This window comes from Pristiophorus japonicus, chromosome 32 (genome assembly GCF_044704955.1).
Source record: "Pristiophorus japonicus isolate sPriJap1 chromosome 32, sPriJap1.hap1, whole genome shotgun sequence".
NCBI classification, from domain to species: Eukaryota; Metazoa; Chordata; class Chondrichthyes; family Pristiophoridae; genus Pristiophorus; species Pristiophorus japonicus.
In genome coordinates, this window is record NC_092008.1 from 1,646,066 (window position 1) to 1,659,674 (window position 13,609).

The window sequence follows — 13,609 nt, forward strand, 5'->3', positions numbered from 1 at the left end:
CACCCACACACTTCCCCCTCGCACTCCCCCCCCTTCCCTTCCCCCCATCCCCGCCCACACACCCCCCTTCCCTTCCCCCCCATCCCCGCCCACACACCCCCCTTCCCTTCCCCCCCATCCCCGCCCACACACCCCCCTTCCCTTCCCCCCCGCACTCCCCCCCCTTCCCTTCCCCCCCCCCGCACTCCCACACTCCCCCCTTCCCCCCCACACACTCTCCCCTTCCCCCCCCCACACACACACTCCTTTCCCCCTCCCCGTATATGTCTCTCTCTCTCTCTCTCTCTCTCTCTCCCCTCCACCCCACACCCGAAGGGAAGGTAAGACTATAAGAGTGTGACTGCAGTGCACGGTACCTCGGCGATCTCGTCGGTGGTGGGGTTCCGGTGCTCGGTGAACCACGCGAAGAAGCTGCGATGTCCCCGCTTCCTGCCCTTCTCGTCCACCCCCTTGCTCAGCGCCGTCAAATCCATCCCCTTCTTCCACTTGATGGGAGTGGACTGGGACACCGGCTTCCCTACAACACACCGGGAAATGGAGACGTCACACCCAGGCCACACACTCCCCGGGCTGGTACAGGGGGTTAGATACAGAGTAAAGCTCCCTCTACACTGTCCCATCAAACACTCCCAGGGCAGGTACAGGGGGTTAGATACAGAGTAAAGCTCCCTCTACACTGTCCCCATCAAACACTCCCAGGGCAGGTACAGCACGAGGTTAGATACAGAGTAAAGCTCCCTCTACACTGTCCCATCAAACACTCCCAGGGCAGGTACAGGGAGTTAGATACAGAGTAAAGCTCCCTCTACACTGTCCCATCAAACACTCCCAGGGCAGGTACAGCATGGGGTTAGATACAGAGTAAAGCTCCCTCTACACTGTCCCATCAAACACTCCCAGGGCAGGTACAGGGGGTTAGATACAGAGTAAAGCTCCCTCTACACTGTCCCATCAAACACTCCCAGGGCAGGTACAGGGGGTTAGATACAGAGTAAAGCTCCCTCTACACTGTCCCATCAAACACTCCCAGGGCAGGTACAGGGGGTTAGATACAGAGTAGAGCTCCCTCTACACTGTCCCATCAAACACTCCCAGGGCAGGTACAGGGGGTTAGATACAGAGTAAAGCTCCCTCTACACTGTCCCATCAAACACTCCCAGGGCAGGTACAGGGGGTTAGATACAGAGTAAAGCTCCCTCTACACTGTCCCATCAAACACTCCCAGGGCAGGTACAGGGGGTTAGATACAGAGTAGAGCTCCCTCTACACTGTCCCATCAAACACTCCCAGGGCAGGTACAGCATGGGGTTAGATACAGAGTAAAGGTCCCTCTACACTGTCCCATCAAACACTCCCAGGGCAGGTACAGCATGGGGTTAGATACAGAGTAAAGGTCCCTCTACACTGTCCCATCAAACACTCCCAGGGCAGGTACAGGGGGTTAGATACAGAGTAAAGCTCCCTCTACACTGTCCCATCAAACACTCCCAGGGCAGGTACAGGGGGTTAGATACAGAGTAAAGCTCCCACTACACTGTCCCATCAAACACTCCCAGGGCAGGTACAGCACTGGGTTAGATACAGAGTAAAGCTCCCTCGACACTGTCCCATCAAACACTCCCAGGGCAGGTACAGCACTGGGTTAGATACAGAGTAAAGCTCCCTCTACACTGTCCCATCAAACACTCCCAGGGCAGGTACAGCATGGGTTAGATACAGAGTAAAGCTCCCTCTACACTGTCCCATCAAACACTCCCAGGGCAGGTACAGGGGGTTAGATACAGAGTAAAGCTCCCTCGACACTGTCCCATCAAACACTCCCAGGGCAGGTACAGGGGGTTAGATACAGAGTAAAGCTCCCTCTGCACTGTGCCATCAAACGCTCCCAGGGCAGGTACAGGGGGTTAGATACAGAGTAAAGCTCCCTCTACACTGTCCCATCAAACACTCCCAGGGCAGGTACAGGGGGTTAGATACAGAGTAAAGCTCCCTCTACACTATCCCAACAAACACTCCCAGGGCAGGTACCGGGTTCGAGGGGCTGAACTGCCCCTTATAACTGGTCCAACAGCTTCACAGCGCCAATCATTTGGAGGCGGGAACAAAGCAGAGGGTGGTCTCGCCCTCGTAACCTCTCCAACCGCCGTCGCGTAGAACTCCCCTCTCACCTCCAGTTCCCAGGTGAAACTCTTTGATGATCAGGTTGTTGTCAAAGTAGGGATTCTCACTGAAGTTGAACTTGATTCTGTAGCCGGACTTAATGTCTTCAAACTCTTCAACCTGCGAGGTTAATAAAAAAAAAAACAGTCCGATGGTATTGAGCGAACAGCACAGTGTAGAAAGGAGGCCGTTCAGCCCATCTCCTGCTCTTTCCCCATAATCCCAACAATTTTTTCCGAGTCGAGTATTTATCCAGCTCCCTTTTGAACGGCTATGATTGAGTCTGCCTCCGTCGCCCTCTGGGGCAGCACGTTCCCGATCCTAACCCCACTCGCTGCGGAAAACGAGTTGTTCCTCGCGTGGCCTTTCTGCCGATTGCCTTAAATCCGTGTCCCTCTGGTTCTCCACCCTTCCACCAATGGCAACAGTCTCCCTCGATCTTACTCTGTCCACACCCCTCGTGATTGTGAACGCCCTCGATCAAATCTCCTCTCAAACTTCTCTGCTCCGAGGAGAACAACCCCAGCTTCTCCAGTCTCTCCCCACGTCACTGAAGTCCCTCATCCCCCCGGGACCATTCTGGTCAAACTCCCCCGGGACCTTTTAACAACCCCAGCCTCTCCGGGCATCTGGAGTTCCCTCATCCTTGGAACCATTCCAGTAAACCTCTTAGAATCAGAGAAACTTACAGCGCGGGAGGAGGCCATTCCGGCCCATCGTGTCCGTGTTGCGCCGGCCGACCAAGAGCCATCCCGGCCTAATCCCACTTTCCCGCTCTGGGTCCGTAGCCCTGTGGGTTACGGCACTTCGAGCACACGTCCAAATGTGGTGAGGGTTTCTGCCTCTACCTCCCTTTCAGGCAGCGAGTTCCACCCCAGACCCCCACCACCCTCTGGGTGAAGACATTTCCCCTCAAACCCCCTCTAAACCTCCCCCCAATTACTTTCAATCTCTGCCCCCTGGTTGTTGACCCCTCTGCCAAGGGAAACCGGTCCATCCTATCCACTCTATCCAGGCCCCTCACATCTCACCGAGAGCGTGCAGAAAGCAAGCGCAGGCAGTGGAAGGAGCGTGCGGCAAACCAGTCCCACCCTCCCCTTCCCTCAACCACTGTCTGTCCCACCTGTGACAGGGACTGTGGCTCCCGTATTGGACTGTTCAGCCACCCGAGAACTCACTTTTACAGTGGAAGCAAGTCTTCGATGATGACTTGCCTATGATGATGCTGACCTCAATTAAATCTCCCCTCAGCCTCCTCTGTTGCAATGAAAACAACCCCGGTCTCTCCAATCTTTCCTCATCGCTAAAATTCTCCAGTCCCGGCAACATCCTGGTAAATCTCCTCTGTACCCTCTCCAGTGCAACATCCTGGTAAATCTCCTCTGTACTCTCTCCAGTGCAACATCCTGGTAAATCTCCTCTGTACTCTCTCTAGTGCAACATCCTGGTAAATCTCCTCTGTACCCTCTCTAGTGCAACATCCTGGTAAATCTCCTCTGTACCCTCTCTAGTGCAACATCCTGGTAAATCTCCTCTGTACTCTCTCTAGTGCAACATCCTGGTAAATCTCCTCTGTACCCTCTCTAGTGCAACATCCTGGTAAATCTCCTCTGTACCCTCTCTAGTGCAACATCCTGGTAAATCTCCTCTCCACCCTCTCCAGTGCAACATCCTGGTAAATCTCCTCTGTACCCTCTCTAGTGCAACATCCTGGTAAATCTCCTCTGTACCCTCTCTAGTGCAACATCCTGGTAAATCTCCTCTGTACCCTCTCTAGTGCAACATCCTGGTAAATCTCCTCTGTACCCTCTCCAGTGCAACATCCTGGTAAATCTCCTCTGTACCCTCTCCAGTGCAACATCCTGGTAAATCTCCTCTGTACCCTCTCTAGTGCAACATCCTGGTAAATCTCCTCTGTACCCTCTCTAGTGCAACATCCTGGTAAATCTCCTCTGTACCCTCTCTCGTGCAACATCCTGGTAAATCTCCTCTGTACCCTCTCTAGTGCAACATCCTGGTAAATCTCCTCTGTACCCTCTCTCGTGCAACATCCTGGTAAATCTCCTCTGTACCCTCTCCAGTGCAATCACATCCTTCCTGTAATGTGGTAACTAGAACTGCACGCAGTACTCCAGCTAACCAGTGTTTTATACAGTTTGAGCAGAACTCCCCCCCTGCTCTTGTATTCTATGCCCTCTCCAAAGCATGGGATGACCCCAGATCTGGAAAAGCTTCACCTGAAAAGGTGAGGGGTGGGAGAGAAAGAGAGAGAGAAAAAGAAGAGGACACACAGCAGACTAACTAGCTTAAACCTCTTGTAAATCTCGGTGAAGAGATCTGTGTGGACGCTGAGAGGGTTAGAGGCTTCGATGGGGAAAAGACGCTTCAAGAAGCATCAGGTAACTTATGGTCAGACAGTCAAAGATCCACGGCAACCAGACCTGCAGCTGAATCGCCATTCTCCAGCAACGGCACAACCATAAAATGCTGTGGTGCAGAGGGGGTACTTGTGCATGAAACACAAAAGGATAGTATGCAGGTACAGCAAGTGATCAGGAAGGCCAATGGAATCTTGGCCTTTATTGCAAAGGGGATGGAGTATAAAAGCAGGGAAGTCTTGCTACAGTTATACAGGGTATTGGTGAGGCCACACCTGGAGTACTGCGTGCAGTTTTGGTTTCCATATTTAAGGAGGCAGTTCAGAGAAGGTTCACTCGGTTGATTCCGGAGATGAGGGGGTTGACTTATGAGGAAAGGTTGAGCAGGTTGGGCCTCTACTCATTGGAATTCAGAAGAATGAGAGGTGATCTTATCGAAACGTATCAGATTCTGAGGGGGCTGGGCAGGGTGGATGCAGAGAGGATGTTTCCCCTCGTGGGGGAATCGAGAACTAGGGGGGCACATAGTCTCAGAATAAGGGGTCGCCCATTTAGGACGGAGATGAGGAGGAATTTCTTCTGGTGAATCTGTGGAATTCTCTGCCCCAGAGAGCTGTGGGGGGCTGGGTCACTGAATATATTTACGGTGGCGATAGACAGATTTTTGAACTATGAACCTGCCCTGGGAGTGTTTGATGGGACAGTGTAGAGGAGGCTTTACTCTGTATCTAACCCCCTGTACCTGCCCTGGGAGTGTTTGATGGGACAGTGTAAAGGGAGCTTTACTCTGTATCTAACCCCGTGCTGTACCTGCCCTGGGAGTGTTTGATGGGACAGTGTCGAGGGAGCTTTACTCTGTATCTAACCCCGTGCTGTACCTGCCCTGGGAATGTTTGATGGGACAGTGTAGAGGGAGCTTTACTCTGTATCTAACCCCGTGCTGTACCTGCCCTGGGAGTGTTTGATGGGACAGTGTAGAGGGAGCTTTACTCTGTATCTAACCCCCTGTACCTGCCCTGGGAGTGTTTGATGGGACAGTGTAGAGGGAGCTTTACTCTGTATCTAACCCCCTGTACCTGCCCTGGGAGTGTTTGATGGGACAGTGTCGAGGGAGCTTTACTCTGTATCTAACCCCGTGCTGTACCTGCCCTGGGAGTGTTTGATGGGACAGTGTAGAGGGAGCTTTACTCTGTATCTAACCCCGTGCTGTACCTGCCCTGGGAGTGTTTGATGGGACAGTGTAGAGGGAGCTTTACTCTGTATCTAACCCCGTGCTGTACCTGCCCTGGGATGCCCCAGCACTGATGTACCCTCACCACAAAAGGACGAGATTGGGGATGTCAAGTTCTGCACATACGAGAGAGAGAGAGAGAGAGAGAGAGAGAGAGAGAGATCACACACAGTTAGTCGACGTTTCTTACCTCGAGCCTCATCATATAATTGAAAGCTTCTTCATCGTTGTCATCGATGAGGGCCGACAGCTGTGGGTGGTTCAGAAACTGGAGGCGGTCCATGAGTTAAGGAAGCCATTTTGCGATGCGAACAAGCTCATTCAATCAGTCGCCCCCGTCCCGAGCTGGCACTATACCCTTGTGCCCGGCACCGCCACGGGTAGATCGACCTTGACGGGGGCTGCAGCCTGGGTTTACCAGAACCATAGCCGGACTGCGAGGGTTAACTTACGAGCAGAGATTACACAAAGGGTTGTTTCTGCTTGGAGCAGAGGTGGTTAAGGGGGAGATTACATAGAAAATCGGTGCAGGAGTAGGCCATTCGGCCCTTCGAGCCTGCACCACCATTCAATATGATCACGGCTGATCATTCCCTCAGTACACCATTCCTGCTTTCTCTCCATACCCCTTGATCCCTTTAGCCGTAAGGGCCGCATCTAACTCCCTTTTGAATATATCTAACGAACTGGCCCCAACAACTCTCTGTGGTAGAGAATTCCACAGGTTCACAATTCTCTGAGTGAAGAAGTTTCTCCTCATCTCGGTCCTAAATGGCTTACCCCTTATCCTTAGACTGTGACCCCTGGTTCTGGACTTCCCCAACATCGGGAACATTCTTCCTGCATCTAACCTGTCCAGTCCCGTCAGAATTTTATATGTTTCTATGAGATCCCCTCTCATTCTTCTAAATTCCAGTGAGTATAAGCCGAGTCGATCCAGTCTTTCTTCATATGTCAGTCCTGTCATCCCGGGAATCAGTCTGGTGAACCTTCGCTGCACTCCCTCAAAAGCAAGAACGTCCTTCCTCAGATTAGGAGATTTGCGAGAATGGTTCCAGGGATGAGGGACTTCAGTAACGTGGGGAGAGACCGGAGAAGCTGGGGTTGTTCTCCTTGGAGCAGAGGAGGTGGAGAGGAGATTTGATCGAGGTGTTCACAATCACAAAGGGTGTGGAGAGAGTAAGATCGAGGGAGACTGTTCCCGTTGGGGGAAGGGTGGAGAACCAGAGGACAGAGATTTAAGGCGATCGGCAGAAAGGCCACACGAGGAACAACTTGTTTCCCGCAGCGAGAGGGTCAGGATCGGGAACGCGCTGCCCGAGAGGGCGCTGGAGGCCGACCCAATCGCGGCTTTCAAATGGGAGTTGGATAAGTAGCTGAAGGAAAAAGATTAGCGGGGCTACGGGGAACGGGCGGGGAGAGTGGGACTGGGCGAGAGTGGGCACGGGCTTGAGGGGCCGAATGGCCTCCTGTACTGAGAGCGTTCTATGAAGCTAGAGTTGTATTCCCCAAAATTTAGAGAGCGTTTTAGGGCGATGTGATCGCAGTTTTCAGGATATTAAGGGGAGCAGAGAGAGACTATCTCCGCTGGTTGGAGAGTCTAGGACTAGGGGGCACAGTCTAAAAATTAGAGCCAGACCTTTCAGGAGTGACATTAATAAACATTTCTACACACACAGCGTGGTAGACGTTTGATGCTCTCCTCCGCAGACGGCATTCGATGCTGGGGGTCAATTGCTAATTTTAAATCGGAGATTGATAGTTGTCCGTTAACCAAAGGTATAAAGGGATTATGCAGCAAAGGTGGGTAGATGGAGCTAGGTCGCAGATCAGACGTGATCTCATCGAATGACGGAACAGACTCGAGGGGCTGAACGGCCTCCCCCTGTTCCTAATGTAACAGGCTCGAGGGGCTGAACGGCCTCCTCCTGTCCCTAATGTAACAGGCTCGAGGGGCTGAACGGCCTCCCCCTGTTCCTAATGTAACAGGCTTGAGGGGCTGAACGGCCTCCTCCTGTTCCTAATGTAACAGGCTCGAGGGGCTGAACGGCCTCCTCCTGTTCCTAATGTAACAGGCTCGAGGGGCTGAACGGCCTCCTCCTGTCCCTAATGTAACAGGCTCGAGGGGCTGAACGGCCTCCTCCTGTCCCTAATGTAACAGGCTCGAGGGGCTGAACGGCCTCCTCCTGTCCCTAATGTAACAGGCTCGAGGGGCTGAACGGCCTCCTCCTGTCCCTAATGTAACAGGCTCGAGGGGCTGAACGGCCTCCTCCTGTCCCTAATGCAACAGGCTCGAGGGGCTGAACGGCCTCCTCCTGTCCCTAATGCAACAGGCTCGAGGGGCTGAACGGCCTCCTCCTGTCCCTAATGCAACAGGCTCGAGGGGCTGAACGGCCTCCTCCTGTCCCTAATGCAACAGGCTCGAGGGGCTGAACGGCCTCCTCCTGTCCCTAATGCAACAGGCTCGAGGGGCTGAACGGCCTCCTCCTGTTCCTAATGTAACAGGCTCGAGGGACCTCCTCCTGTTCCTAAAACCTTAATTTGCACCAGTGCATCTTGCATAAAGTAAATGCAATGATTTGCAAACGACTTTCAGTGCAAACTAAAAGTCGCAAAAACGTGTGTGCACCGGGGACAAATGTATTTGCAAAAGTTACATCGCAAAACATAAGAACTAGGGCAAGTCGGCCATTTTTGCAACACGGGGCAAGGTGCAACCGTTTAAAGTTGCAAAACTTAAATTGCAAAAAGACAGGTTCTCGCTTAAATTGCACGTGGGGAGGTTTTGTCGATGGGTCGGGTGCCCATTTTCTTTAAATTGCAATGCACCGTGGGCGTGTTTTAAATTGCACGTGGGGGCGGGGGAAATACAGAAAGGAACGTTTTGCAACCAAGTGCCACGAGCAAAATTTTGAACTTGCAAAACCTCAATTGCAAAACAGCAGGTTCGCTCTTAAACTGCAAGCGGGGAGGTTTTGCAATGAGGGGTAGCCTGCAATTTGTAAAATTTGCAAATGTTTCAAATGCAAAGAACGGGTTCTCTTAAATTACAATGTGGGGTGGATCAGGAAAGGGAACGCTTATAATGCAGGGTAACCCGCAACTTTCTATAATTTGCAATCTTTATATTGCAAAAAGCAGGTTCTCCTTCAAATGACAGGGGTGGGGGGGGGGGCGTTTTGCAATCAAGGGCAGTGTGCAATTTTCCTTAATTTGCAATGTTGAAATTGCAAAGAGACATGTTCTTTTAAATTGCATTGGGGGTGGGAAATTAGTAACGGAAACCTGTGCAATGCAAGGGAAACCTTTGGAGTAAGAACATAAGAAATAGGAGCAGGAGTCGGCCATTCGGCCCCTCGAGCCTGCTCCGCCATTTAATACGACCATGGCTGATCCGATCATGGACTCAGCTCCACTTCCCTGCCCGCCCCCTGATCGGTTGAGAAACTGTCTACTTCTGTCTTAAATTTATCCAATGTCCCGGCTTCCACAGCTCTGAGGCAGCGAATTCCACAGATTTACAACCCTCAGAGAAGAAATTCCTCCACATCTCAGTTTTAAATGGGCGGCCCCTTATTCTAAGACCATGTCCCCTAGTTCTAGTCTCCCCCATCAGTGGGAACATCCTCTCTGCATCCACCTTGTCGAGCCCCCCTCATAATCTGATACGTCTCGATAAGATCACCTCTCATTCTTCTGAATTCCAATGAGTAGAGGCCCAACCTCCTCAACCTTTCCTCATAAGTCAACCCCCTCGTCCCCCGGAATCAACCGAGTGAACCTTCTCTGAACTGCCTCCAAAGCAAAGTATATCCTTTCGTAAATCTGGAAACCAGAACTGCACGCAGTACTCCAGGTGTGGCCTCACCAATACCCTGTAATGCCTTTGCAATGCAGCAAAACCTAGGAATTTACAGGGCAGAAGGAGGCCATTCCATTCTAACACTCTACCCCAACCAGAGCCACGTGATCGCCTGGGAGGCGCAAAAACCCAGGCCAATTTAGGGAGAAAAAAAATCTGGGAAAATTCCTCTCCGACCCATCCAGGCGATCGACACTAGACCAGGAGATCCCCCTGGCCGTATTCGATTCCCTGCAGTACTTACCATTATATCTGCTCCGTCCAACAAAAGGTCACCCAGTCTAATCCCAATGGCCAGCTCTAGGTCCGTAACCCTGCAGGTTGCTGCACTGTAAGTGCCCATTCAACCATCTCTTAAAAGTGCTGAGGGTTTCTGCATCCACCACTCTCCCAGATCCCCACAACCCTCTGCGTAAAGAAGCCCCCCCTCAAAACCTTCCACCAACCACCTTAAAACTGTGTCCCCTTGCAATAGCCCCCTCCACCAATGGAAGTAGACCCTCACTCTCCACTATGTCCAGGCCCCTCAATATTTTGCACACCTCGATGAGGTCTCTTCTCGGCCTCCTCTGTTCCAATGAGAACAAACCCAGCCTATCCAATCTGTCCTCACAACTAAGAGTCTCCATTCCAGGCACAGCATCCTCGTAAACCTCCTCTGCACCCTCTCCAGTGCAATCACGTCCTTCCTGTAATGCGGCGACCAGAACTGCACGCAGTACTCCAGCTGTGGCCTAACCAAAATATTATACGATTTAAGCATAACCTCCCCCTGCTCTTGTATTCCATGCCTCGGCCAATAAAGGCAAGTATCCCGTGTGTCGCCTTAACCACCTGGCTTGCTACCTTCAGGGATCTGTGGACAAGCACTCCAAGGTCCCTTTGTTTATCTACACTATTAAGTGGCCTACCGCTTAATGTGTGTACCCTTTCCTTATTAGCCCTCCCAAAGTGCATCACCTCACACTTCTCTGAATTAAACTCCATTTGCCACTGCTCTGCCCACCTGACCAGTAGATTGATATCCTCCTGCAGCCCATGACTTTCCTCGTCATTATCAACCACACAGCCAATTTTAGTGTCGTCTGCAAACTTCTTAACCATACTCCCTCGATTCAAATCTAAATCGTTGCTATATACCACAAAAAGCAAGGGGCCCGGCACTGAGCCCTGCGGAACCCCACTGGAAACATCCTTCCAGTCACAAAAACACCCATCACCCATTCCCCTTTGCTTCCTGCCTCTGAGCCAATTTTGGATCCAACTTGCCACTTTGCCCTGGATCCCAGGGGCTTTAACCTTCGTGACCAGTCTACCATGTGGGACCTTACCAAAAGCCTTGCTGAAGTCCATATATACTCCATCGTACGCACTACCCTCATCGACCCTCTTGGTTACCTCCTCAAAAAATTTAATCAGGTTAGTCAGACACGATCTTCCCTTAACAAATCCGTGCTGACTGTCCCTAATGAATCCTTAACTTTCCAAATGCAGATTTATCCTGTCTTTCAGGATTTTTCCCAGTAATTTTCCCACCACGGAGGTTAGGCTGACAGGCCTGTAATTACTCGGCCTATCCCTTTCTCCCTTCTTAAACTACATTAGCAGTCCTCCAATCCTCCGGCACCATGCCCAGATCCAAAGAGGACTGGAAAATGATGGTCAGAGCCTCTGCTATTTCCTCTTTTGCTTCGCTCAACAGCCTGGGATGCATTGCATCCGGGCCTGGGGACTTATCCACTTTCAAAGTTGCTAAACCCCTTAATACTTCCTCTCTCTCTCTATATATATATATTTCATCCAGAATATCACACACCTCCTCGATAGCAGTATCTGCATTATCCCTTTCCTTTGTGAAAACAGATTCAAAGTATTCGTTAAGATCCCTCCCAACATCTTCCGCCTCCGCACACAGGTTACCCTCATGGTCTCAAGAATTTAAAGGCCTCCCTCCTCCATCAACTCCCCAGCCACGCGTTCACCCTCTCTATCCTTCTATTCTTGTACTCATTAGCACGTGGCATCGATAGTAACCCGGAGATTACTACCTTTGAGGTCCTACTCTTCAATTTTCTTCCTAGCTCCCTGAATTCTTCCTGTAGGACCTCACCCCTCATTTTTACCGATGTCGTTGCGAAACAAGGAAGTCGGTGCAATGCAACTTTTGCAATGCAGGGAAACCTGTGCAATGCAACTTTTGCAATGCAGGGAAACCTGTGCAATGCAACTTTTGCAATGCAGGGACGCCTGTGCAATGCAACTTTTGCAATGCAGGGACGCCTGTGCAATGCAACTTTTGCAATGCAGGGACGCCTGTGCAATGCAACTTTTGCAATGCAGGGACACCTGTGCAATGCAACTTTTGCAATATAGGGAAACCTGTGCAATACAGGGAAACATGTACAATGCAACTTTTGCAATGTAGGGAAGCCGGTGCAATGCAACTTTTGCAATGCAGGGACGCCTGTGCAATGCAACTTTTGCAATGCAGGGAAATCTGTGCAATGCAGCTTTTGCAATGCAGGGACGCCTGTGCAATACAACTTTTGCAATGCAGGGACGCCTGTGCAATGCAACTTTTGCAATGCAGGGAAACCTGTGCAATGCAACTTTTGCAATGCAGGGAAACCTGTGCAATGCAACTTTTGCAATGCAGGGACACCTGTGCAATGCAACTTTTGCAATGCAGGGACACCTGTGCAATGCAACTTTTGCAATATAGGGAAACCTGTGCAATACAGGGAAACATGTACAATGCAACTTTTGCAATGCAGGGAAGCCGGTGCAATGCAACTTTTGCAATGCAGGGACACCTGTGCAAGAAAACCTGTGCAACTTTTGCAACACCTGTGCGATGCAGGAAAAACCGGTACAATGCAACGACACCTGTGCGATGCAGGGGCGGCCGGGTGCAGGAGAAGGATACGGCGGTGACCCAGAAGCCGGGGATGCCCTCGATCAGCCGGTTGCGCCGCTCGAAGTGCGGCCGCCGCAGCTCGCTGTACTTGCGCTCCACCTGCAGGATCTCCTCGCTGGCGCGCTCGCTCAGCGCCTCCAGCTGGTGCTGGCAGGCGTCCAGCGCCTCGAGCGCGCGCTGCGTCTCCGGCGGGGGTTGCCCGGCAACCGCCGCGGCGGCGGCGGCAACAGCAGCGACCGCCCCTGGCAACCCCTTGGCAACCGCCACCACCGCCGCGGCCGCCCCCGGCAACCCCTTGGCAACCGCCGTCGCCCCGGCAACGGCCGGAGCATGCGCAGAGCCGCAGACGTCCTTGGCCTTGGCGGGCGGCCGATCCCCGGCCTCCGGTTCGTCGAGACGCGGCAGCTTGGCCTCGGGAGCCCCGCAGCTCATCGTCGGGCGCCTTCGTGACGGGGAAAGCCGAAATAAAAACCTTTCCCCCCGCCCGCCCCCTTTCGGCGTAAGTTTGAGAAAAAAAATTAAATCGGGAAGGGTAAACTTTCCGCTCCTTCTCCCCCCTCCCCCGCTTGGCGCCTTCGCGAGCTTTTTCGTCCGATTTGAAAATCAACTTTACCTCATTTTTTTTTCCGTTTTTTTTCCCCCCCCCCCTCTCCACCCGCTTCTAACCCGGGCTCCGGTTGGTCGGTTTGATTTGCTCCAATCGCCGCCCGCCTCTCATCCGCCCGCCCCCTTCCTCCGAAAGTGAAACGCACTTCGGTTGGTCCTTTTCGCTCTGCACCAATCGCCGCCCTCCTCTCATCCCCCCCCCAACCCCTCCGCCGTTTCAGTCACGCCGCCTCCAATTGGTTCCCCCCCGACCCCCCCCCCCCCGGGGGCGCCCCGCCCTCCGAGTGGGCGTTTCCCAAGGCGGGCTGTTGTCTGTCGCGCGCGCGCTGAAGTCAGCGCGGCTCCAATTGGTCGGTTCGGCATCCTCCAATCGGCGAGCGTCTCTCATCCGCTGCCCTCCCTCCCTCCCGCTGAAGTCAGCGCGGCTCCAATTGGTCGGTTCGGCATCCTCCAAT

General features: G+C 52.5%; 1 protein-coding gene across 1 annotated transcript in view; it reads right to left on the reverse strand.

The window, feature by feature from the left end:
• LOC139240482 (protein SET-like) overlaps window positions 1-13,182 on the reverse strand; it is a 17,266-nt gene extending 4,084 nt beyond the window's left edge. Inside the window, exons 1-4 of the mRNA XM_070869017.1 lie at window positions 12,558-13,182; window positions 5,960-6,037; window positions 2,169-2,280; window positions 357-517 (exon numbers count right to left, since the gene is read on the reverse strand). Coding sequence (XP_070725118.1) covers window positions 357-517; window positions 2,169-2,280; window positions 5,960-6,037; window positions 12,558-12,980 — 774 coding nt within the window. The 5' untranslated portion in view covers window positions 12,981-13,182. The remainder of the gene's footprint in view (window positions 1-356; window positions 518-2,168; window positions 2,281-5,959; window positions 6,038-12,557) is intronic.
• Window positions 13,183-13,609: the final 427 nt, after the last annotated feature.